Here is a 27,191-nt window from a genome sequence, read left to right on the forward strand (position 1 = left end):
AAATGGACCCAGACGCCGGCGTCGCCTACACGGCTGCAACGCGTAAACAAAAATCCCGTCGCTGACGTTGAGGCCGGAAGCAGGTGTACCCGTGTGGCACGTCTCATCGTTTACGCGGAAACCACCGGCTACGCGCACGGTGCACGGAGAACGGAACTCGCCTGATGGGAAAGCAAGCAAAACGTGAAAAGAAACTTAAGCAGTGAAAAATTCAGGGCCAAATTTTTGCCCTACACATAGAACTGAGTTGTGCAATGTCAGCTTTCTTCACAAGGATATTGGAAACTAGGTAGCGACGAACAAGCAAACAACGAGAAAACAGTACAACCCGAACAATCTTCTTGTTGTGGTTGCCGACTTCTGCTTACTTGCCTCCCCTTTCCTTCTCTCTCTCTCTTTCACTTTTGGAAACGTCAGTTTGGTTTGGTTTTGGGGGGTTTAACGTCGCAAAGCGACTCAGGCAATGAGGGGCGCCGTAGTGGAGGGCTCCGGAAATTTCGACCACCTGGGGTTCTTTAAGATGTACTGACATCGCGCAGTACACGGGCCTCTAGCATTTCGCCTCCATCCAAAATCCATGCGACCGCCGCGGCCGGGATCGAACCGACGCCTTTCAGGGTCAGCAGCCGAGCGCCGTAACCACTGAGCCACCGCGGCTGCTGCAAGCGTAAGTCGCAGAGCACTGAATTTAGAAAAGTTAAACCCGGAACGTGCTCGTCATCTACGCCAAAAGTACGAACGGGAGTGCGCGTAACCGTGTTGAACAAGAAAACGCTTAGAGTTCGAATCTATTTGATGCCAACGCCATCAAATTCTTAAAGCATATTTCCCGGTGGTGGTGGTGGGGAAAGACATTTATCAAAAATTTAATGGCTAGAGAGAGGTGATTGGGTTGGGGCCCTATTGGCCCCTCTCCCTTCACAATACTAGGTGGAGCCCCTATTCCGGCACCCTCTGCTGTGTGCTTGCCGAAGTGAAGCTGAGCTCCCCTTACACTCTCTCCACTGCTCCAATGGTCGCGGTCGCACGACGACGCGCAGAAGTGACGAAAACAACGCGGCTGCAAAATATGTCGGGCACGAAGTTCTGCTATAGCAGCCACAGCTGCCGGGATGGTTCAGCGGCTTACGCGATAAGACTCGCACTACATGGGCGCTGCAAGCTATACGGCATCTCGCTGGCACGTGGAAGGGCCTGAAAAAAAACCGACTAAAACGCATGCGTGCTCCGCATGCGAAAATTGTTGCTTCCTCTTTCTGTACCCTTTTTAGGCAGCCATGAAAAAAATATTAGCGGATCATGCTTCAGTGCAGTCACAATTAATGTGAAAACGATCACTTTAAACTTACTGTACTCCTATTAAAGTGCTTTAACTTGATTTTTCTTTTGAAGAAGGCAGAATGAAACAGGCGAGTTTACCTGGCTCCCTGGTTCCCCCTATCACCCGCCGCGGTGGCTCAGTGGTTAGGGCTTTTGGCTAATGAGCCGGAGTACGAGGGTTCGAGTCCGACCTCGGCGGCCGTGTTTCGATGGAGGCGAAACGAAAAAGGCGCCACAGATATCAGTGCACGCTAGATATCCCCAAGGGGTTGAAATTAATCCGGACCCCTCAACTGCGGCTCTGCTTTCTCTCTTTCTGTTTTAATTCCCACCTTCCCGCTTTCCCTTACGGCACGGTTGAAGAGTCCACTTAGGTGTGAGACAGTTCCTGCGCCATTTCATTTCCTCAAAAAAAAAAAAACAACCTCATTGGTTCCTCTACCCTTTAGCGCCGCTTTTGTTGAATAGTAAGTTACTGTCACGCCAGGAAAGATTTATCGGTTTTGATCGGCTGACGGGAAACCGATCACTTTCACAATGATCCTGAATGTGCTATCGGGGACAAAAGTTTCGAGGACGCTTAGAGAGCGAATCAGGCCTATAGGAGCAATGTTTATCAGCGATCCCATCATTTCACAACCATTGATTAAAGAGCGTGAGCTTGATTTTCACTTCCAGTAGTGTGGTCTCGATCCGGCGGTTAATAACAGAGCTATCGACTTGGTTTGCGGCTCGCGTGTCCTTGAGACTTTTGTCTCCGACTGTACGTGTACTGAAATGTGCTGAAATGTGCCCATGAAAACGAGACAACGCAATGTTTAAACCCGTCAATGAATAGTGGAAGCTAATTCCTTTGCTTTTAGGCAGTAATTAACACAGTTCTGTTAGCGCAGCTCTCGGCCTATAGAGACGTGCCTGCTTGTAGAGTTGCCACTGGAGAAGTTTTCCGGTTGTGAAGATGTGACAGTTTTTCCAGACACACTAAGTGAAATCGTGTCTCCCGTTAGTCATACAAAAACACGGGACCAATGATGAGGTGAGAGGAATGCACATCGCCGTAGTTGTTAAGCCGATTACCGATGACTAAAAACTCAGTAGAGACGGCGTTTTGATCATCCCCTTGTGCGTCAAGTGTGTCAAGCGGAGTGCAGCCGCTCCGGAACTGAGCTTAGATCGCTGCCATTTTTTGAAAGAATTGCTGCCTCCCATTCCGGCGTATTGTGAGTTTGTCACGCATAAAACAACGTTCACCTGTCATGCGCCTCTTCAACGTCCGTCCTTTGAAGCAGTCAGATCATCATGTGCCGCTTATGGGTACGAATTTAGTTTAATTTCTTTTTAAAGCGCTGTCCAATTTGCACGCGTTGACTTAAAAGGCGATGCAGTCTAAAACTTGTGAAAACAACTAATCACTAAAATGTCGCTGCATAAGGCCATAACGGCGCTCATCAAGAAGCTCAATAATAATAATAATAATAATAATAATAATAATAATAATAATAATAATAATAATAATAATAATAATAATAATAATAATAATAATAATAATAATAATAATTGGTTTTGGGGGAAGAAAATGGCGCAGTATCTTGTCTCACATATCGTTGGACACCTGAACCGCACCGTAAGGGAAGGGATTAAGGAGGGAGTGAAAGAAGAAAGGAAGATAGAGGTGCCGTAATGGAGGGCTCCGGATTAATTTCGACCACCTGGGGATCTTTAACGTGCACTGACATCGCACAGGACACGGGCGCCTTAGCGTTTTTCCTCCATAAAAACGCAGCCGCCGCGGTCGGGTTCGAACCCGGGAATTCCAGATCAGTGACTGAAAACATGTTTATTGGCTGGGGTGGCTATTAGGCTTAAAAGGAAGAAAATAAAGAAGAAAGAATAATAAAGGGGCAACGTAAGAAACGCCCACATTTCTTCTGTCTCGAAAGGTGACTGCGTTCTGAACGACGTGGCTAAAACTGCTTTTCGAAGCAGTCGCCATTCCTCTCCGATTGGCCTACGCAGCTCATACTGCAAAGCTCTCCTCAGACAATATCATTACTGCTGACAGGCCTGCAAAGTTCGGACGGCGTTCGTCAAGCTTGGCAGTGCCGTTACTTTGTTCTGTCACGGCTTGTTTGACTGCGGTTGCGTTTAATGTCAGCCCAACCTCGTAAATATCACCGGCAACAGGACTTCTGCACACGTCCAGTGACATCGGCGAAGTCAAAATGAGCATATCTGTTGAGAGTCGCTCATATATAGATCTACGGCGGGCCCCCAGAAATGCAAAAAAAAGTTAGCACGCAGGTCAAGTACGCGTCGAACCTGGCACTTTCTTTAACACAAGCCAACAAGCGCTCGTGCACTGGTCTACCTTTTTTGTTCTTATACCACACTAAAGACCAATACGCCTATATGGGAGTAAAAAGGGAGTAAACTGTCCTCTAGTTCACTATTCTTTTATAAAAGGGATGGGCTAGGGGACAGCTTACTCCTTTTTTTACTCCTTTCTGCTTAGAGTATGTTTAGTAACCAAGAGTTAGTGCACGCATAGGTCAGGTGCACTCTACGCTGCTCCTGTGCGGAATGTTATTAACGAGGCTAGCGTGTACTATCACTAGACTTATTGCTGTCACGCGCTCTTAATGTATCTAAATTTAATTGCTCTGCGCCGTCTTATACTGGTTTAAAGATACCAGCCAATCTCACTTGTCGCCAACTCTTCCGACAAGTCGGTGAAAGCAGTGGTTTTTTGCTTTCAGGTCGTTCATTTATTGATACTTTTTTTTCACCCAAAAAACATTTTTTTTTTCTGTGCTGGCATATTTCTGTCTTTATGAAAGATGCCAGATCAACTAAACTGAAAAGGAAACCGACAGTATACTCCGGTACATGTCGTCACAATGAACATGCCTAAGTGGAAAACCCTTTTTGCATAAATCGCCTAAGACATGAATTTATCGACGAATACAGTATGCTCGGTGTTTGAAGTTGTTATTTTAAACGGCTTTTAAACTGGGGTGACGCGGAGAAAGGGAAAGCGAACACTCTAACCCATTCATTCTCCGAGGTCCGGCTGCTCGCGATAACACCGAGAGCGTGTTCAGGGACCATCCGCATCTCTCACTTTCTCGCAAGCTTTCTGGTTTTACTCAATTTTTTTTTGAAAAGTGAATTGTTTTTCTTTAAAGTTCTCAATTTCGCGCATATTTCTATTCAAAAATTCGGTAACAAGGAGCAGAAAAACGCAACAGACGGTACGCGACTTTCAGGTGAAGAGACAAGATTAAGAGATCTAGTGGCGTAACGTTTTCACGTCCGGTACCGAATAGAAGTAATTGAAAGTCTTTGGAAGGAGTGTTTGGCCTGCAGTAATCTCTAGTCGAATGCTGCTGCAGATGTTTCTTACTATTATTATTATTATTATTATTATTATTATTATTATTATTATTATTATTATTATTATTATTATTATTATTATTATTATTAGTAGTAGTAGTAGTAGTAGTAGTAGTAGTAGTAGTCGTAGTAGTAGTAGTAGTAAATTTTTTCACTTTCCTCAATAAAAATTACGCGATATATCTTTACTGATTGCATCGCAGAAACCGGCACAGGTTGCATATTGCTTCTGAAAGACGGCTACGCGAACGGACTCCGATCGCTTTGAAACAGTTCAAAATATCTTTCAACGAGGTCAGAGTCTTCGGCAGAAGGACCTAGCGAGCTGTCCCTGCATAACACAAAGAAGCAAGAAACCTTGACACGGGCGCTGATGACAAGGCACAACGGTCTCGACCGCACCGCGTGGCGTGTCTGCGGTCCAGTCGAGCGAAGCGCGTGCGTCACTTCATCTGTTTGTCTTCTACCATGCGCGAACGCGTGATGGACCCGACCCACGCGCTACCTGCTTCATTCACCGTTACTCCCGCCCCCTCCCCCACAACCGAGCCCTAGCGCACAGGTGCGAACCAGGTGAGGCCGCGCCTTCTTTACGCACTATACCCTCTCCACCTCGTCTGACGTGTCGAGACGCGAAGGCAGTCAAAATTTATATATCACTCTCTTATTTAATGCGCTGCCTACACAGTCACTTATTATACATCTCGTGATATTGTGTTCCGAAGCAAAACGGTCATTTCATGTCGGGGTATATCTCGCAGTACGGTCTCGGTTTCTTAACCTGTCGAACCTAGTGCGATCGACAGCAGCGTGACGTCGAAGGTCACGTGCAGAAGAACTCCAGTGAGGCGCGCAAAGTAACTTACCGTGACGAGATGGGACGCAGAAATGAACCGAATGTGGCTCAGAGAGTGGAGAAAAGCGCTCAGTGCGACTCGTCTGTTCTGTAAGACGGCTTTATCAGCGCCATGCTGCGCGCAGCAACACTGTAGGCGCGTGTCTTTGAAAAATCGAAACTTCTCTAAAGAATGAAAATTTCGAAATTCCATCTTTAGCCTTGACGTTTCCATCATTTGAGTAAAAAAGAGCGAAGTTTCTAACCTGATGCCTGCATCACTGTAAGCAAGCCACGAACCCTTATAAAAAAGGTCTAAAGACTTTCTCTAGACTTCTTATAGACTCTATTGCCTTCATAAATGTATTCACTTTTGTCTATTCATAGTCTATAGACTTTCTCTAGACAAAAGTCCGCCAAAAGTGTATGGTCATAAACCTATAGATTGTCTGTGAGATTTGTGTTGTCTATAGACTAGTCTATAGAATTTGTCTGTAAAAAGTCCATATATTTTATAGACAAACGTCTGTGGACAGTCTATAGACTGTCTAATTTTTTTTGTAGCGGATGACACAACCAGACACAATACGCCGCTGTATCGTTGCCCATGTAGCCACCGTAGCTCATGTGTCCAGTGTTGGCTAGTAGCTGTGAATTTGCTGTGTTACATGAATGCATTTATGCATTTCGCAGTGAAGATCAGGGTGGCGAGCAGTCCACTGTTTTATACTACTGCGATTGTAAGTTGAGATTTAGGCAATGCTTCAAGACATCAGATGCCTTGATTGCTCGAGGAAAAAAACTGGACTGTTTCACAAGGAACAGCAAGTAGTTTTCTAAACGCCACGTAACTAGCTTTCAAACTGACATCAGATCCAAAGCCTCCGTTCTTGGGAGCGCGCTCTCAATGACCTTTCAGCGGCTGCAAACGCACAAATAAAAAAGTGTTTTCTAAGATTCACTATACCAGAATGCATTAAACATTCAAATACGAGAAAGCGCATAGTCTAAATCAATTTACGACTTTCGCCAGTAGCTTTGATCTGTCTGACCTGTGTTTGGGGTTATATGGCTGAAAGGGAATTAGTTATGTGAAAGATGGAAGAAAACCTAACTCCCTTACATTAGTCTGAGACCCGCCAGTTCAACGTCAAGGCGACTGAGAGCAATAAGTGCATGTTGCCCCATTACTGAATAACTATCGTAGTTACCCTAGAGCATTGCCTTATTCGTCGCTTTAGTTTTGAGACTAAATCGCGTGCCTGGCACGGTTTTAGGCATTAGCCTAACAGACTTCGTACGTGAATCACTAAAACGCCTGAAAGGTTGCTCAACTCGCCACTAAAACGTGCAGTTTCGCGATCTCCTGGCAGATGTAGCTGGATCGAAATTGCCTCTCCTGTCGCTATTTGGAGTAAAATATTTAAGCGCACAGTGCGATGCTGCGTTTAGCCCCGGCCGGCAAAATCATATATGAAGAAAAAAAAGGGGCAGACCATGAAACCATCGCTTTCGCAAGCGCACCCCGCCATTGAAACTGTCTCGCGTGATGTAAACACGTCGGGCCAAGAACGGAGCCGGGTGCCTGCGTTACCAGAAGGGTTGCCAATTTAGATACACTGTGTCTAGAACACTTTTGAAGCCATCCTGCTCCGAGGTGGCTTCTGGTGCATGGTAGAAGTGTGCACCCATTCCAATAGATTTAGTTTTGAAAGCGCCTTTATTGTTCCAAGTTCTTTCCGTTATTTTACAGATAACCTTCTAGCGTAAGCAGTTCGATAAACGGTCGCTGTGTTGAAGTGATAACGTTGGCATTAAACCTGAATCTAGAAGCATAGTTAGAGAATAAGCAGAGGAGAATGTTGTTGAAGGGGCAAGGTATCAGGCATTAACTCAATAATAGGCCGGAGAGCTCATAATAAAACAAGGCAAACTGTCCCCTTTCGATTTGCTCACCAGAGCGCTCCTAGATTAGTTTTTTCTTCTTTCTTTTTTAAACAAAAAGCGGCTTTTTTATCAGTGCGTAACTAGTCAAAACTAAACGCTTATAGCAACGTCACATAGAACCGTACAGTTTTGTAAGCACACCTTGAAGACCCAGGCAGCTTTGGCGGCGAGACCATTTTCAATGATTTTAGGCTCTCCTTTAATCTCATGCCTCGCTGTTCAATGTACAGCCGTCAACGCTGCACGAAACCAGCTAATCAATTAACCCCAACAGGCATTCAGAAGTTAGAAATAAAATTTTACTTCATTCATTGCTTTACTCTCGCGGCCTACTAACGTAGACGCTATTTTCAGATGCAAATTCTTCATTAAATTTTATTACTTCGGTCGCTAGGCGGAGTCGATCGTGGGCAGTCTACAACCAGCAGACCGCGACCACTACCTACCGCACCACAGAAAAGTCCGTTGCCAGGGCCCGACAAAAAATATGTCAGTCGGCTGGCATGGTCCTGGCAACAAGACAGCTGCGGGCTGTCAACTAAGTTTCACTTTCGTGCTGCAGCAGTGGATGCTTTAATAAGAGCAAATAACTGAAATACTTTTCGTAGAGGACTTCCCCGGGACGTCATAGCCTCGGACAACGGCACAAAAGTAGAGAGAATGCTAAGGGAGCACCTTTGCTTAATTTTAACATCGATAGGAATCGTACCCGTCACTGCGCCTGTTCCCAATATGAATCGAAGAAGTGGAAAACGTAGCGACAATTCTCAGTACTACATTAGGACGAGGGCATCGCGTCCGTAGAACATCGCCTCTAGCACCTGCCCCCAGCCTCTAGCGGTTTGGAACCGGTGACGCCGCGACTGCAGGGGCTCTGGGCCACCGGAGGCGGGCCTGTCATCCCCGCCGGCTGGAGCGCTGCGCCGTCCGGTATTTTCCGAGGTCCGTTATATATTTAGCCCGCGCGGGCGAGCGCGCGGCGTCTTCGCGCAAGCCCCGGCCGCGTCCCGGGACGCAACGTCGAAATCGGACGAGCTCCCCGTCCTGCCAAGCTGGCTTCACCGCCGGCCAACATCGCCGTGCGGCAGAGACTCAGTCGCCGAGAACACCCCGAAGCACGGCGAGTGTTTAGTGATCGCCGAGTGACGTGGCTCTCACTGCCGCAGAGTGACTCGTGGCAGCTACGTGGCCGGCTGGGCAGGATCGATGGAGGCCGGCGAAAAAATTCGTGCCGGGGAAGCCGGCCGGCGTGTACTGCTGCTGCACGATCAGCGCGGACCGCGGCAGCCGCGATGTCTGGCCCGGCTCGGGCCGAGCCCCCAGCCCCCATTGGCTCCCTCTCCCCGGGAGGCTGACCTCTGGCGTGACCCCCGCGCAGACGACGGGGCTGGGCGAACCAACTCACGTGTTCGTCGTGGTGCGGAGTCCTGTCGTGGATGGGAAGCGTGGAGATGTCGGTGGCCGACGAGGCGAGCGAGTCGGCTGGCGACGGACTCTTGGAGCGCTCCTTATCCGGAACGTGCAGGTACGCCATCTCGCTGAGCCTTAGCTGGTCGGTCTCCATGGCGGCAGTCGGCTGCTCGCACGTATCCCCCGAGCGCGAGCTTCGGGCCCTGTGTCTAGGCGCCTTTCCCAACGAGAGCCTCGGGTCGCGGAGCGCTAGCGGCAGCTCCAGTCGTGCCACGCATGCGCCCAGCCGGGCCAAGCCCCTGCGCAGGCGTTGACGTCACGGCTGACGTCACGGACCGCGCGAACGCTCCCCCGCGGCCGCTCGAGGGGTGTGTGCGGGTGTGTCACAATAAAAGGTCGAGCCCGAGCCGCAGCCGGCCGCCGCGCCACCGGCTCTGTGTTTACGCTAGCGCGCCGCGCGCGCGCGCAAGCTCCTACATCCATTGTTTGCTGCTCACGCGGCAGATCACACACGCTACGCGCCATGTCACGCGAGTTAAGGAAACCACCGTTCGCACGCCGGCCACCGTCTGAAGAACACCGTCGTGTAGTGTAGCGTAGCCTCGCGTAGCTAGCTCAGAGTTCCGCGAAGCGTCGCGGCGGTCGTTAGCGTGCTCCGTCGAGTCGCATATGTGATTCCACGCGCATTGAGCACTACAGACAACATGCGGGTCCTTTTCCACACTGCCGTGTTCACGTTGGTTGGGCGGCGAAGCGCTATAAAGCGCGATCGTCGTGAAGGTGACCCAATGTCTTCGAGAATTGCAGCAACACTCGAAATCAATGACCCCTTCGTGGCCTCCTTACCTCTTTCGTCTCTCGCCTCCCGCGCCGCCGAGGCGCGGCGCTGCGTTAGCGACTGCGCTCACGCCGCCTCATAACGGCGCTTTTCTCTCTCTCTCTCCCTCTGTCTCTCTCCGTCTCTCCCTCTTTCTTCGAAGGAGTGACGGAAAGCGCCCCGTTCTTGCGTAGGAAAGCCCGGCGAATGCGGCAAGCGACGGGAGCTTGCACGTCGGCCACCCATTTAGTGATTGGCCTCAGAAACAATGGCTCGTCTGGAGGCGCGAGAACAGAGCTGCGACAAGGAGCCGCACGCCGGCGACAGCGCAGAAGAAAATGGCCTCTAAACGGTCAGAATTCGGTACATGGAGCTACGCTAGTGGTCTCTGTCAAATACTGAATACAATACAATACAATGCAGTAAAATACAACACAATACAATGTTTATTGCATTCAGCGCCTTCGTGTGTGTGTGTGTTTTTAGCGCTGGTTCTTAATGCGATGGATCACAACCAACTCGCCCAATCCTCAGTTCTTCTACAATGTTTATTGTGCATAAAGAAAACCGTAATACAGATGGCAGGCCTGCCAAAGCCGAGGACGTTTCTAGTACGTTGGGCGAACTGAAAAATTCTCACAAAAAAACGAATTAAACGCGTGATGATTCGCAGTTTTCTCCCTGTAGAGTTCCTGTGTGTGCGTGGATACCAGAAGGTTTGCACGTCAAAATCCGCACGTCTAACACCTTAGCAAAACACGTTGTGGGGCTAGTTGGTTGTGCACTGTTCTTGGAAAAGTAATCCGGCTCTACATTTTAAGAGCAGGACACACAAAGAACTTAACAGGACGGGCGCTCTGATAGAAGGTCCATCGTAGTCCTTAATGTTTTTTACTGAATTATAAAACCTCCAATCTGCGCGTGTGCCGTACTACTAGGTTTAAAGCCAGTGAAGGTCCTGTGAGCAAGTTTTTCCTTAAATCTGCTATGGATTGTACAGTTACAGAAATAAAGTAAATTTAGTTCAATTTTGCAGGCGTCGAAAAGCTGGTAAGAGGGGATCAGCATACCATCCAACGTGAGTAGGCATAGTTTGTAGGAAAGCTCATATTAGAAGGTCTCTACTATATCCATCATGATCATGCGTACTTCCTCTCTGCGGTAGTCGGCATGCTCACAGTAGAGGAGTCATAACGGTCGACGCAGTTTCTTTAATTAAGCGTTTCCGCAGCGCGAACACTTTTTAGCGGTTTACGGCAACCTAGGTTTCACGACTGCATCAAATAGCAGATGAGTTCCTTAAAAATGCCCTGTTAGGATCCTAAATTCTCTCTAGTGCTTTCCTTTCCGACAACAAGTTGGCTTTCGTCCAAACGAGTTTACTCATCGACCTGCACGCCAATAAAGGAAGCAGAACGGACGAAGTAGGCGAGTCCTAATATTTTTGCCCTCAAATGGACCGGTTAATGGAACCATAATCTCTTTTATCGCTCAGTGGTTTACTTTTCTGACGCAGTTCGAAATGTCGTTAGCGTTTTTCGACGGCTGTGCACGTTAAATGGAACGCGGTTCCATAAATAATCTTCAGGTTTTAAGCGGTGTGTGTCCCAGGTACGCGCAAATAGAACATTGTTTCACGAAGAAGCTCTTGATTTTATCTTAAACGTTGTTAAACATATATGAATGAAGTTTATCTGGAAGTTAACTGTACTTTGTTTAGTTCGAAGGCAAAGAAAATTCCACTCAAGTTCCGGTTGATAGCTGGAACATACGTGGAACCCGATTAAAAGTGATATTGCTGACGCCAGTCAATTCTTTCGGATAATAATCCTCAAATGTGCAGACACTGTTCTGCAGATACGAGCGGCTGATAGGCGCACTATTTGTATTGCGTATTGATATTGAAAGAAGTAGGGGCGAAAGAGGCTAATCACAGAAGGCACGATACAGGCGCTATCCTTGCAGAAGGCCTTTACTGGAATGCGAACGAAGTTTACAGTCTTTTTTCATACGTGTGTCTGGCTTGCATTGTATATTTTTAATTTTTTCTTCGATCAGTCTGTCTCAATTGGAGCGTTGGGCGTGTACAGCACCTGTTCTGTTCTTTCTGTGCTTCATTTAGCTCGCTCCACACGTGTTGGCATCCAGAGATCAGAATTTAATTGACGTCACGTGAGCATAATCCCACTAAACACAATATTCAGAACTGAGAGCTCTTCCGCGTTTTTTTTTTTTTTGCTACAGGACGCACCAAGCTGACTAAGCAAACCGATGAAAGTTGGCGCTCCCAATAAGGAAACAGATGTAACCTGAACCTCGTATTTCAAGGAATTGCGTCATTCCAATATTCTCGCGTTCGCTTTGTTCCCACCTTGCCTCGCATTAACTAGCTGGCAACAGGTACCGCTCCTATTAGTTTCCAAATGCGCCCAAGCCGATCGATGAAAGCGAAACGATAGCGGCCGCTGCCGCTTTACCGGAGTGAATCGATACGGGAAGCCTCCCCCCGGTGCTTCTCATTTCGCGTGCCGGCTCCAGTCTGGCAAGGCGGCTGGCGGGACACCCTTGTGGATGACGTCACAGTGCGCGGCATTTCGACATTGCCTTAGCTGGCGCACAGGTTTCGGGAGTGACAGTCGCGGCTGCGTAACTTGACGAGATGCAAGTAGTGGCTTCACTGTACGCAGCGAAATGAAGGACGCAGAAGTAAAGACGCCGAGACGCCGTCTGCTTGCGCCACCCTTTTTGAGGCCGCGATCACTCATAACAACGAAGCTCTTCGCTTCTGGCCTCACGTTTGAGTCCTTTGAAGCGTTCGAACGCTTTTAGCTCTCGGTTCCGCAGTCTTCGTTCCAAAGGTTACGTCATAATTTCCGTGCAAGCCGCTTTCAGACCAATGCTGGCTTCGAGCCAGCAGACTTCATTCCAACTCTGCGTCGAAAGTTATACCTCGAAACTTCTCCTTCCAAGCACGGCCTACAAGCGGTGTTCAAGTCAGCGTCGGTGATTGTTTTGCGCGCTCCGCCCGCGGCAAAATGGCCGATCCCTGCAAATGAAAGGTTGAATATATATACGGCGCAGGTTTGCTAAGCCAGGTGGATTAAATATTTCGCAAAGCCTAATTTGAGCGACCTGTGGTTCTTGGTTGTAAACGCTTGTTTCTTACTCAAAGCAGACCGCATTTTGTTTAGCGGCTGATCTTTTAGGCGATTCTTAATTTTCCTGCGCATAGAAGTGCATCCAGTGTTCTCAGGTAAAGCTTCGCCGAAATTTAATAATAATAATAATAATAATAATAATAATAATAATAATAATAATAATAATAATAATAATAATAATAATAATAATAATAATAATAATAATAATAATAATAATTGGTTTTGGGGGAAAGGAAATGGCGCAGTATCTGTCTCATATATCGTTGGACACCTGAACCGCGCCGTAAGGGGAGGGATAAAGGAGCGAGTGAAAGGAGAAAGGAAGAATAGGTGCCGTAGTGGAGGGCTCCGGAATAATTTCGACCACCTGGGGATCTTTAACGTGCACTGGCATCGCACAGCACACGGGCGCCTTAGCGTTTTTCCTCCATAAAAACGCAATGTTTCATCTCAGTAAAGCGCAGTTGGCGTACAAGTGCTGCAGATGCACACTCTAAAGAGAGAGTAGTGAAAAGGGAGTAAGCGGTTCCCTAGCGCACCCCCTTTTATAAAAGGGAGAGCACTATAGGGGACAGATTACCCCCTTTTTACTCTTATATAGGCGTATTCGGTTTTAGAGTGTAGGTGGCTAGTGTAGTTATCCAACTTGTGACAACGGGCTCGGGGTGGGAGAGGCGCTCCGGCAGCTGCTCCTTAAACGAGGAAACGCGAAAAGACTTTTTGAGGAATACAAACTTGAATGCAACTGTACATTTGTTCACATACCGACGATATGTCTCCTGTGCTGCTCAAAAAAAGCGGTGAAGTGCATGATGAGGTACACCATAGACACGGGAAAGAGCGTTACCCTTGAGCTTACTGAGTGCCGCGAATGTAAAAAGGACCAACGCTTCACTGTCTTCCGCAGCGGAGACATACAACACTCGTAAAGATTGATAAGTTTAGTACACTTTCGTTTCTCCGTTTGCATTCTCCAGAAGGTTCGTCGGCACAAGAAAAGACGCTGCCCTTTCGTCTGCGACAACCTTTCGAGCTAGAAAATGATTAAGTCGCTAAGCCCTTATTTAAATAGCAAAACTTGTTGCTGGGCTATCGCTGCTGGCTGTCAGCTTCGGGTAAGAATGAATTGCGCGAAGCATAGTGCACGAACTGGTGATATGAGGCAGACAGGGCATTCTTTAAAATTTACCAATGTTTCTTTTCAGATGCGCAGAAGGAAGTTTTTCCGCAGCGTCGATTTTGAATGCATACTGTGCATAACTGTGATCAATTCTTGTTCTTACTGAAAACCAGTTCTATAGGCTACCTCTGGCATCGTTGGTGGTTGCTGGGCACGAAAAGGCGGATGTATCAATGAGAAAATCCGATTTAGGAATCGAACGTTTTTTTTTTCATCACTCCTTTCAAACTGGTGACGTCATGACCGAACTATAATGACTCCGTGATCACCGTTTAGAGCCTGTACTCAGGACTCAAGGATCTTTCTTGACATCGCAGCAGTTTGCTTAGATGGTGAGTGGTGGCGGCATCTGTATTTCACTTTATGAACTGTTCTAGCAAATAAATGATCGTTTGCTTTTTTTTTAGTAAAAGTCGCGTATTTTTTTAAGAAGGCGGTCATCTATCGATACGTGCCAACTTCAGTACGCATCAGTGTTCCTTCAATGCAGGCAGTTAGGGACTGCATCCTCAAGGTTTCATGACCTCAGTTTTAGAACCAAAAATTTCTATAATAGTCCGCTCATCGAACACTCGTAAGTAACAAAATAATGCACCCAAGACTCTCCCTTAAGTTCATATATTGCTGCGGTATTAACACTATTTTTGCGCGCACTAATTCGCACAAGTTTTCATTCTTCCCGGGGACCATTTCAAAATGGAACCTGCTACCTAACAGTTCGCAGTTTTTTGGCAGCCAGTGATGGAGGTTCTGTTCTCTTTTTTTACTGCAGTTGCATCGCGTTTATCGATTGTATTATTATGCGTTATTCTTTTATTACATACTGCATTGCGTGCTATTATTATATTGTATCGATTTTATTATTGTATATATCAATTTCTTTGTGTTTTGTGGCCGCATGTTCACTGGTATTCCTTATGTTGATTCCTTATGTTGATTCCCTATCCTGCTTGTGCATTCGGTGTCCGCAGTATATCACTAACAAAAATAAATATCTAATGCGCAATTCATAGGCCTTTATTTGCACTTGGATTATGTGTACTTTTACGAACTATTTAAGTCGAGGTGGCGTCACCATACACACTGATGGTTTGTGCACGGCACCCTTAGAGCGTGTGGGGGGTATAATACCTGCTCCAGTATATCAGGAGATGCCCTAGACAGCGTGACAAGCTCGTTCGGAATGCAAATATACCAACTGACAAGGAGAGCGAGGGGTGGAAGGGGGGGGGGAGGGTTGTGCCAAGCTTTCGTCGGTCGCATGGCAGGCAGTGTGTTGTACTGAAAGGTTCTCGGTACGCCAACGTTTATACGACATATAGAGGATTCAGAAGAATTACAAATTATACTCATGAAAACACATGCAGAGATATGAACTCCAGAGAGATCTTAAAACAATTCACCAATGCGGAAAAGAGGCACACAAAAATTACGGGAGCACTTTGGCAATCTAAAGTGCGGCAAGGCGAAAGCCTTTGGCCTTGCAGACTGCGATTCTAGCTTCTTCTTCTTCTTCTTCTTCTTCTTCTTCTTCTTCTTCTTCTTCTTCTTCTTCTTCTTCTTCTTCTTCTTCTTCTTCTTCTTCTTCTTCTTCTTCTTCTTCTTCTTCTTCTTCTTCTTCTTCTTCTTCTCTGGTGATGGCGCGCTGGTGGCGCCACCAGCTCGCGCGCCGTTACCATGACGACCTCGGGTGTGACGTCACCCTCTCCCGTCGCTATATTCGACGTCCGCGCTATATCGACGCATTTGGTTGTTTTAGTTGCGTTTTTCACTATAATTGGCTATAATTAATTAACTAATCATTCTACAGTCATCAAACTCGGAGTGGGGGTTGCATTTAGCCCCCTCTATTTGATGCTACCATTCGTTTTCTGCTATCTTTATTAGTTGCCGCGTTACTCGTGGAATGGAACCTGCTACCTAACAGTTCGCAGTTTTTTGGCAGCCCCTGATCGAGGTTCTGTTCTTTTTTTTTACTGCAGTTTTACTGCAGTATGAGCCATTAAAGGCTTCCGCCTTAAAAGAAACACACAGATTGTTCACCGGGCACTGCGACAGTCCGACGACCAGAGTATAATGTAAGTGGCCGTCCCGAAGACTGGCTCACGCTCCCTCGCTGGTCCTTGGGCTGGCCGACAGAGATGTTGACCCCGGGAGCCGTGCGGTAGCGCTTTCTTCCAAGCAACCGAGGCTACGCCGCGGGCTAGCTTCGGGCGCTAAACGTCCTCTATTTATAGATGCTCCCTCCTCGGTTTGCTACTTCGCGTCAAGGCAGGCGCGCACAAACCCGAGCCTCCACATTACGAACGCTCTGTCATCCTGCCGCCGGGGCACGCGTCGCCGTTAGGTCGGCCGAAAAGGCGTCTTCCAAATGAAGGTGCCAATCGTTCCTGCTCCGATCGGACGCCGCCGCCGCTTTCGAGCTAAGTCGAGAGGGCATCACTCAACAACGCGCAAAGTTGCGCGCTCTCCGTTGATAATGTACGATTCTACTACGTTCCAGTGCCGTGCGGGGGGGGGGGGGGGGGGGGGGGGGGGCATTTACAAGCCATTTACAGTGCCATTGCTTTGCTTCCGCTCGTTCCCACAATCAATACGGTTCATCTTTACACCAACTCCCTCGCCGGCTGTTCGACGCATTACACAATCAATTCACCTGCTCTGCGCAAAGTACCCATCTCCTGTGCGCATACACTGGATTCGCGGCCATGCTCAGGATCCACGTAACATTCAAGTGGACGCTATGACTCACTTTCACACATCAGACGACCCGCCACCTTCTCCTCTTCCCCCGTATCCGTTCCTGTCCCATGTTTCCGATTCTCAAGTTCTGCGCCAGCGAACACGCGCTCTAATTCCTCCGTGTTCGCACCCTCTCCCCCGTAGTCTTACTCGGCAGGAGGAGGTATCCGTGCGCCGGATTGGGGAAGGGCGGCTCTGACACCATCTGTCCGTCATCGATGGCGTGCAAAAGATCTGCCAGCAAGTGACAGGTGCCCTCACTGTAGCGCTGCACCGGACATTTGTGATGTGCGGCACTCCTTGTGGACGTGCCCAGCGACGGCTCCTATTAGAAAACGGTTCCTCAGGGAGGTGGCCCTGCGGTGGAACCGCGAATGTGATTATGTGAAGTGGACTATGAACAACCACTTCACCGGTAACCTCTGCGACTACCTCAGCGAACTTGGTATTCACTCCTCCTTTTAACTTTCTATCTCCTGCATTCCATTCCCCCTTTCTCAACGTATGCATCATGGTACATTTCTCGAATAATAATAATAAAAAAAGATTCTTCTCCTTTGTTCTCTGACATTATACGCCGTGCGCGTGCACACTTCTGCTCGCGCCGCACCGAGCTCATACATGAGCGGCGATTTTTTTCACAGGTGGTAAAAGCGAATTGATGCCGGTTGTCTTTCTTTCCCTTCCTTTCTCCTCCCATCTGGTGGTGGTGGTAGTGGTTTTTTTTATTAAAATAATAGTACAAAGGAAGGAAAATAATTTTGCTAGCCCCGGCATCTGCCATCGATACTGAAGCACCTGAGCTGGGGCAGCGGAAATAAGGGATAGCAGGCAGAATGAAGAAATGAAATGAAAGAGGTGAGGGGACAGGAAGAGAGGATAGGGGGAGAAGTAATGGCGCTTTCGCCTCCATCGAAACGCGGCCGCCGCGGCCAGGTTCGAGCCCGAGTACTCCAGCTCAGTAGACGAGCGCCTTAACCCCTGAGCCACCGCGGCGGGTAAAGCTCAGAGAACATTCCTATTTTTGGTAGAGCTCACTTGCGCTGTTAGTACAAACTGTGCGACTCTAGAGTGACCTGTCTTTAGACACCTTGCTCCTCCTTCCTGGATACAGATTTCAGCGCTTGTGTTTTTGTTTAAGTTCTCCTGTGCAATCAGCAGTAAACCTGTGATCCATGGTATGCGAGCGTAGTGCAAAACGGGACAAGCTGTGCTCTCCCAGTGTTTCTTGGAACAACCACTTAGGAGGCGCTGCCGGCGCGCTTACTCTCTCCTCCTCTTCTCTGTCCTTCTTCCATCTGTCCTCAAATAATGTGCAAAATTGAGCCAGTTCGTCCTCGTCATCATTATCACAAGCCGAGCTATACGTCAACTGCATACGGCGAAAGCCTCTCCGATGTCCCTCCAATAAACCCTGTCCTGCTCCATATGCAGCCCTGCAGCCATGGAACCTATCCGCGGAAACCTCCTACTCGTCTGCCCGCATGACTCTGGCGCCACCTGCTGTGTTCGCCTTCACGTGAAATCCACGACATTGCTGTAAGTGACCCCCGCTCATCTGCTCTCTGCATGGCGTTCCCTGCTCACGCTCATTTCTTATTGATTTAAACTATAGATATCATTAACTGGTGTTTGTTAGCCTAATCTACTGTGCTCTCTTCCTTAACGTTACACCACCCGCCGCGGCAGTTGAGTGGCTTTGGCGTTCGGATGCTGATCCCAATGTCGCAGACCTTAATACGTCCGCGGTGATGGTTGTAGTGATAAACATTTTATTCAATAAAGAGCTTTAAGCCCTCCGAACAGGAAGGGGCCCTTAGTCCAGGGCCCCTAGGGCCTTCACTGTTTGCTGCGTCCGCTGCAGCTGTCTTTGGTCCTGTAGGCTTAAGCTGGGCAGCACAGTCGCCTACTGCACAGGTTGTGGGTTTGGAATTTTCTGGACAGCCTGCATGATTTGGGAAGACCATGTAGTGTGATACAATGTGGGGCGTTCCCCGCATAGCCGGCATGTGTTCGGATATAATGTAGATGTTCGGGTTTAATGTGGGATGTACAGTTTAAGAGGCTGAGATGCGGGTATGCGTTCGTCTGTAGCTGCCTCCACACTAAGGCTTCTTTCCGCGTCAGTTTCTTGTGTGGTGGGGGTAGATTCGTCAACTTGAAAAAAAAAACAGTCACAAAAGACAAGGGACCAGAGAAGGAGTGCTCACGCCACGACTGGCGACTTTTTCAAGTTACTATGAACCAAATGGCCCGCATTTCAACCCTTCTAGATTCGTCAACTTAGCTTGTGGTGGGTAAGAATCTCACTTTACTGTAGTAGAGCCGGCTTCGGCGCCCTGAGTCTTCTTTCCTCGGGTTTACGGCGTGCGCGCACTGATTATCGCTTGGAGGCTCGTGGTCTGGTCTCCAAATGAGTAAAGTTTCAGAAAGTCGGCGTTTTCGCGTTGTTAAGACACGGCCGCTGCGGCCGCATGTCTTAACGTGCGATGTCTGCGCACGTTAAGACCCCCCCCCCCCCCTCCCAGCATGGCGGCCAAAATTAATCCAGAGCCCTTCAATACGCTGTCCCTCGCAGCTCAATTGTCGCTTCAGGAAGTTAAACTACATATATCATCTTAAAGTTATCCCTATCATTTTCATTTCTATATCTCGCTGCGCTGTACTCAATTTGCAGTCAAGCCTTTTTCGCAGCCCCGCCGCGGTGGCTCAGTGGTTAGGGCGCTCGACTACTGATCCGGAGTTCCCGGGTTCGAACCCGACCGCGGCGGCTGCCTTTTTATGGAGGAAAAACGCTAAGGCGCCCGTGTGCTGTGCGATGTCATTGCACGTTAAATATCCCCAGGTGGTCGAAATTATTCCGGAGCCCTCCACTACGGACCTATTTGTTCCTCTCTTCTTTCACTCCCTCCTTTATCCATTCCCTTACGGCGCGGTTCAGGTGTCTAACGATATATGAGACAGATACTGCGCCATTTCCTTTCCACCAAAAAAAACAATTATTATTATTATTTTTCGCTATCCTCCAAGTTCCTGCCCCGTAAGTAGAAGTATACTGGTGAAGGCACAGCAAGGCCGCGTAAGCTCTAAACACAAATACGCCTGTATTGGAGTAAAAAACGGAGTAAGCTGTCCTCTAGAGCACCCCCTTTTATAAAAAGGAGTGCGCCAGAGTACAGCTTACTCTATTTTTACTTCTTTCTGTTTAGAGTGTATTTTCGGTTTCTAGCCGAAAAACACCAATAAACATCCGCCAGTTAAAAAGAAAAAAAAAGTATGAAATCGGTTTTAAGACCGAGAACCACCGGTTTTCGAGCATGTTGAGGCGAGCCGACGGCAGGTTTCGCGGAGAAGCTTTCATACGCCTTTCCTTTTCAAAGCACAGAAATGCTGAGGAGGCGCTCAGAACAGTTACGCCGTTATTTTAAAACCACGTCGACGAGAATATCGCAGCAAGACTTCGTTTCCTCCATCAAAAAGGTCATTAGGCATGGCCGAAGCCATAAGCGATGGGAGCCGACTCGATTCTCGCAAAGCTTTTTTGTCGTTAGAAGCAAATTTTACTGGTCGATGCGTGGAACCATTTTTTTTTCATTTACAGTGAAGAAACCTCGGATTTGGCCGAGCTCATGGACGAATGGATTAGCCGTCATTTGCGGAGAGTACTGGATCACAGCTCTCGCAAAGGGCTGCCAAGAACTACGGCGTAAGTTCTACACTCTGTCATTTATTAGATCTGGGATAAAGAGTTTCGCCATAGAGAGCCCCCATGATGGTTTTCTGCCAGGCTTTCGCCGATGTGATGAAGCATCAACGCCCAATTTAGCCTTTTCCAAAGAGCACCGACGGTGTCAGAGAGGTTTAACATGGTAAAGCCGTGGTGCGACGCTTTATCACTGTCGTGTTAATATTTGCATCCACGGCGGCTCCTTCCGACAGTAGAACCAGTGGCCAGACTGGAGGTATACGTGGGTCTGCATTTGACGCTCAAGCAGTACTCTTGTGAAAAGCGCCGTCGATATAATGGCGGTCCACCCTTGTATACCACTCCACATCGTCGCTACGCAGCCAGGTCGTGCAGCAATTGTCCACATGACTCGCAGCAGCATTTTGCTGAGGTTTTGTGTTGTAAATTCTATAGTATGCTACGTACCGTAGGTATACCTCTTCTGTACTATGCTGCCAGCCGTTATCCGTTTTTGCTCGTCTTTGCGAGAAAAAAAAATTGTCGGCGCCCCTGTCAAGCACCAGACAAAGAACAGAAAACACGGCTGCGAAGTCCTCGTGTCTGTTTTCCTTGTCGCTGAACGAGTACGTGTGGTGTCTTTACGGAAACAAGGCAAGCGCATGTCTGATCTGCAGTGCAACTGGTCAGGAAAAATAAATGAGCTGGCCTATGTGAATGCGTTCGCCAAAGGCGCAACCATGAGGTCTGACAGAACATGGACTTTGTGTTCCTGCATTCCTTCTTTGCATGTTTTCTTTTTAATAAAGAACAAGTGCTTTTATCAACGAGAGCATCAACTTGGTGGAGGTGGCGTTTTTCCCCGACAGCTGTTATGGTCGGCCCAGAACCTCAAAAAAAAAATGAAAGTACTTAAAGCAGAGCATTCCAAGGAGGACAGTTATGAATTCGAATCTTTATGTGGGTCGGGCAGGCAGCGGCTAAAAAAAACTAGTTTAAGCGCTCCTGATAGGCTCCGGCTCGCTGTCACCGCGGAGAAACTTCTCTGCAATTGGCTCTGCCGATTTCAGGCAACGGACTTCCGCAGGTGCTCACCTACAGTGACATCGAACAATGTGCGGCTGAGTGCCGTATCAGCGCCATTTGTATCGTGATGCCCGGAGTGCTGCTGTCCGACTTCTGGCTCTTACGCTAAGGTTCGTGCTAGTTGCCGCCGACCGCCAGGAGCCCGGACCTCTTTTCATATTTGGGGGACTGGCAGCTTCTGACGCTTAATCAGCGCAGACGGTGTGATGGCAGGGTAAGAAGGACATGACTTTGGGTAAGAAGGACATGAAGGTTTATTTAAAGGACGAACGGGGTGGTGGGGCCAGCTCAGCTTTGTCCCTCAATTATTAGAGCCCTCTTCACTTAGCTCTGCATTTAGTATCACGGCTACTCTGTTTGCAATAGCCTGCAAGAACAGTGCATAAAAATTAGGTTTTCTAAATGAAAAGCATCCGCTTCCTGCTTCGTCTCCCGGCATGCTTTCTGAGATACATACGCGACACCAAGACTTAGAACCCCTTTACACAAACATTTTACGTCCCCACCGTACTCTACCCGCTGAGGTGGCTAAGTGGAAATATGGCGTTTGGGTGCTGAGCCCATAGAAGGTTTCAGGTTCGACTCCGGCCTCGGCAGATGCGTTTCGATTGTTGCGCAACATGGGTGCTGAGGTTAATCCGGAGGTCCGCAATGTGATCTGTCTCGTAGACCGTAGTCCAACGTTATTCAAGGGTTGGGGGACAAGCAGTCATCATCATTATTCGATGCGCCACCGCTTCGCACCGAACAATAGCTCCTTGCTGAGCGTCTTTTATCGTATGAGACGAAGCCTAATCCCTTAAGTCAGGCCGCGCAAGGCACATAACGTATACTGGCGCGAATAATGGGAACAACGAGGGGCAGCCGCGTTGGTTGGGATTCTCCATGACAGCCAGCCGAGGGCACCGAGACAATAAAGCACAACCGACCCAGTTTCGCGCTCCCCTATAGCTGCCATAAAATGGTTCCTTGCAGGGAACCAAGGGGCGCTCATGCCAACCCACACCCCGTCTTGTATGACGATGTTCAGCTGTGTGCAATTTGCATGGTTCGCGTTAACGGGGGATAAAACACAGAATAAAAGTATAATAAATGAATTAATATAAAAAGCAAGAGGAGAATAACTACAAGAGATCGCGCGTGGCCGGTTTAACTATATCGAGAAAGGAGGATGCGGGAGGAGTGACCCACAATCGAGCGGACGCCCTGAACCTACGTCCGCCATGTCAGGGGGAAGAAGGGAGGGAATGTGGGGGGGGGGGGGGATGCATTAGAAAAGAGAAAAGAAAAATGAAAGAAAGATGGGCGCAGTGAAAGCATCCTCACAGAAAAAGAGGAGCGTAAGAGTCAAGGAAGAGAAAAATAATAAAAAAAAACATTTCGGAGAAAGCGTGACCCGAGCATGAAGGGAGCAGAAAAGGATGAAAAGGATAAAATTGTAATAAAAGGCGGCGGGGCTGCACGTCGACCCCCAGTGGCCTCCGTGACCCGCACGGCTCCTTGGATGGCGCGGGGTCACGCGGCGTTCTTTTCGGGCGCTGTTTTTGTTTAGTCGCGACAGATTTCGCTCCTGCGGAGAGGGTCGTCAGGACGTTCGTATATTTGTCGTTTCGCGAGGCGCCCGGAAAACGATGCATGACTTGAACCAAGCTGGACGCGCTTGGGGCCGGAATTCAGCAACAGTTCTCTCCATCGTATACTTTACTATAGGAGTGAAAACGATGCTGCTTATTCAAAACACGAACGATATGAAAACTGTGAAGCGATTATGAAATACTGTACCTGACTTGCGAACTTTCTTTTTACTTTATTGACAGCAGTTTTTTTTTTTTTTTGCAGAATAGTAACCTCACTAGGTTTGCAGCTCACAAAAGTCTTTTTGCTACCCCAAGTTTTAATAGTCATGAAAATTTCATTTGGGCTGCATTTCATTGAAATAACCTGGTCCTGAGTTTAAAATTACCGAAGGCCTTGTATATGCTCAATTCAACTTTGAAAATTTTTATTTCACTACAATAGAAGACTTAAGCGCTTTCCGTATGCGCCATTCATTATTGGATATTTGAGTTGTTTGCACCGCGCTGTGTTTTTTCGCTTCGTGCAATATCATATGTAACGATTGTTACTTATAATAATAATCTTTTTTGGGGGGAAAGGAAATGACGCAGTATCTGTCTCATATATCGTTGGACACCTGAACCGCGCCGTAAGGGAAAGGATAAAGGAGGGAGTGAAAGAATAAAGGAAGAAAGCGATGCCGTAGTGGAGGGTTCCGGAATAATTTCGACCACCTGGGGATCTTTAACGTGCACTGACATCGCACAGCACACGGGCGCCTTGGCGACGATGGTTTATTTTAGTTATGCATTTTGGATTTTCGTCTTGGTAATTTATGTGCTTCCATCGTATGTAACATTTTGTTTTATTACTATTGTCTAAGTACCTGTCTGTATTACTGCTTTTTTATTTCTAATGCAGCTTAGTGTTAAGTTACCAAAGGTGTCGTTAAAGTCTCTCTAGGATCATCCCCTGTACACTCATTTTTATGAGCACATGCCTCATGTACTGCATAAATTCTTAGTATATTATTATTTGAATCTCCCATAACGGTACCTCTCTGGAATTATTACAAACAGCTAGGCTTCAACGCACACAAATTCAGTGTGAGGCACGAGTCGAGCCCACAGGAAGTAAACAGAACGAATGAGTGCTCACTTTCCAAATGTTGTGTTGGCAGTCAGCACTCGTCGTCTCATGTGTCGCGCTGAATGTCGAGGCGTTCGAGCGTTTCCTTTCTTCAGCCAAACGACACGTATACTTTGGCGTCGTGGTTTTTGTTTTTAACTATGATGTTAACTATGTTGTTTTTAACTATGTTGTTAACCGCGGCGGCTGCGTATTTATGAAGGAAAAACGCTAAGGCGCCCGTGTGCTGTGCGATGTCAGTGCACGTTAAAGATCCCCAGGTGGTCGAAATTATCCCGGAGCCCTCCACTACGGCACCTCTCTCCTCCTTTCTTCTTTCACTCCCTCCTTTACCCTTCCCTTACGGCGCGGTTCAGGTGTCCAAAGATATATGAGACAGATACTGCGCCATTTCCTTTTCCCCCAAAACCAATTAAAAAAAACTATGATGTAATTGCATAGTAGTTCATTCACATCGAAGGTGGCGCTGAGTCTGCACCACAAGCCGCCATGCTTTGAACCCATGGGGCTCCGAGGGAGCTACGCTATTGTTCTACATCTACCTAGCGCGCGATGCTGCGACCGCGACCAGCGAATTTACGACAGCTGAAAGTCAACGCCTAAAAAAAAAACGTGTGCGTCGGCCGGGAATCGAACCCGGGCCACCCGCGTGGCAGGCGAGTATTCTACCACTGAACCACCGACGCCGATGTTAAACACCGCGGCTGACCCTCTATTCACAGCGAGCTGTTACGCAAGTCTGCCTTTATGTAGGTCACTGCTTGCCGGCGTCTCCTAAGCAGTGGCGCAGTCTTCGTCGGGAAGCGCTCTTGTAACAAAGAGCACATTCACACCATTGAATGTCCTGTATGCAGACATGGCATTGTTCTAAATTACAACGTTTTTGTTCGTGCAGAACGAAGTTGGGAAGATATTTCTGATTATACTGCATTGTTCTTTCACACTGCTGGGTACTGTATGAAAAAAAAATTGAAACCAGAAACTGGACGAATTGAAGATTACAGTTCGTAGTGCCATCATTATTTCTTCATTTACAACGTGGAATGCATCGTTCGAAGGATGTGCAGCGGTGCCGCACATATTCATTCTAATCTTTTTATTTTACCTAGCGGCAACGGTAACAGGGATCTGTATATCAGTGGGTGGAACTTTTCTACTTTCATTGTTTCTATTGTTATGAATTACTTCTTCTCCAAGACTCATTTTGTTTTAGTAGACGAAGCAACGCAACTGAATTTGCGGTATGCTCACGGCACATTTATTTTGCATTCACACCAAACAAAAGCTGAAACGACAAACAGCAGGCAGAAATTAAGCAACGTGTGTTCAATCACTAGGCTATGACTTCAGAGTATTTTGACGCATCCGACAGTGTGGCCGTAAACTGCTGGTCGGGTTTTTTTGCCGATAATACTTCAGCGGAGAAATTCGTGCCCTCGAGGTGCCAAATTCGAGTTGAAGCTGCTTCGGGAACGCCACACCACATGGCGCGACCTCTTCCCGGTCTTCTCCTAAAAAAGGCTTGCTCGGTCGCAGAAAAATTTGTGTGATAAAAAAAAATGTGAAAAGAAACAAACAATAGAAGCTGCGAATACGGGCATCTGGGCATCTGTATCGAGAAATACCTGTCAGGTGAGTTCCTTTCCTCTTCCCCTACCCGAGATGTGATGACGTCATTACGTCATCACATACCATGGTAACGTGACGCATCGTGCCGCCAAAAGGACCCCTACATCTTTTTTTCCAGATAACTCCAGCCACAGCAAGGGCAGATTGATGGTCCAACAAAGTCAAGAACTTTGCGTGTCTTGAATTCTGTAACAGTCAGGAAACCAGTGGCAGAAGCTGTGGAGCCTGATATGCATGTCGACGTTGAAGCGCAGTTGCCGAGGGGGCCGCCTGGCGCTCTCAGGAAGGACATGCTCATGAAAGGACGCAGACGTATATTTGCGGCGCATATCATACAGGTGGCGCGATGTATGCATACAGCTCGTGGATTTGGGATGAGACCTCTGATAAGCGGCAAGAACAAAAAAAAATAATTACATGTTCGCATTGCCCAGCAGTTGTTTCGAAAGCTGGGATAGAATGCTTTCAGTGCTCACAGCCGTGGCGCGCACGCACGCACGCACGCACGCACGCACGCACGCACGCACACACACACACACACACACACACACACACACACACACACACACACACACACACACACACACACACACACACACACACACACACACACACACACACACACACACACACACACACACACACACACACACACACACACACACACACACACACACACACGCACGCACGCACGCACGCACGCACGCACGCACACACACACACACACACGCACGCACGCACGCACGCACGCACGCACGCACACACACACACACACACACACACACACACACACACACACACACACACACACACACTCACTCACTCACTCACTCACTCTCTGTGTGTTGTAAATTACACTGACAGAAGAAATATAAAAATGCACTACCGATTTGATTGCACAGACAAGCCGACTACGAAACCGGTCGAAGCTCAAATGGACGCCAGGAGGCGTCTGTTATCGATAATAAACAGCGCAACGCATATCGCCTACACAACGACAGCAGCAGCATGCATGTTACTTGTACGATGGAAAGGTAAAGTTCCTACAAATGGTCACATCATTAGAAAAAATCAGCACCCATTGTTTATCGGCACCACGGGATCATCAGCGCCGTAATGGTAACGGCTAACTTCAGCTACGATTCGCCGGAGGTCAGAATCCATCAATGCGACACTGTGGGCATTTAGATGATGAAACGCGAGAAGGTAAAAAAAATAACAAGGCGAGAAAAAGGACGCAAAGCTTGAGCAAGTGGAAAGCTATGAGCAGCAGCTTCATTCCA

General features: G+C 47.9%; 1 protein-coding gene, 1 long non-coding RNA gene and 1 other non-coding gene across 3 annotated transcripts in view; 1 reads left to right on the forward strand and 2 right to left on the reverse strand.

Annotated features, from left to right (window-relative positions):
- LOC144121298 (solute carrier family 2, facilitated glucose transporter member 1-like) overlaps nt 1-9,169 on the reverse strand; it is an 81,928-nt gene extending 72,759 nt beyond the window's left edge. Inside the window, exon 1 of the mRNA XM_077654438.1 lies at nt 8,901-9,169. Coding sequence (XP_077510564.1) covers nt 8,901-9,059 — 159 coding nt within the window. The 5' untranslated portion in view covers nt 9,060-9,169. The remainder of the gene's footprint in view (nt 1-8,900) is intronic.
- The window catches only part of LOC144119697 (uncharacterized), a 96,549-nt gene extending 76,037 nt beyond the window's left edge, over nt 1-20,512 (forward strand). Inside the window, exons 2-3 of the long non-coding RNA XR_013312403.1 lie at nt 18,237-18,341; nt 20,404-20,512. This is a non-coding gene — a long non-coding RNA (uncharacterized LOC144119697). The remainder of the gene's footprint in view (nt 1-18,236; nt 18,342-20,403) is intronic.
- A 4,382-nt stretch (nt 20,513-24,894) lies between these two features.
- TRNAG-GCC (transfer RNA glycine (anticodon GCC)) lies at nt 24,895-24,965 on the reverse strand. The gene has a single exon. It is a non-coding gene; the product is annotated as a tRNA-Gly (tRNA).
- Between the last annotated feature and the right edge of the window lie 2,226 nt (nt 24,966-27,191).

Source organism: Amblyomma americanum, chromosome 2 (assembly GCF_052857255.1).
Source record: "Amblyomma americanum isolate KBUSLIRL-KWMA chromosome 2, ASM5285725v1, whole genome shotgun sequence".
Taxonomy (NCBI): Eukaryota; Metazoa; Arthropoda; class Arachnida; order Ixodida; family Ixodidae; genus Amblyomma; species Amblyomma americanum.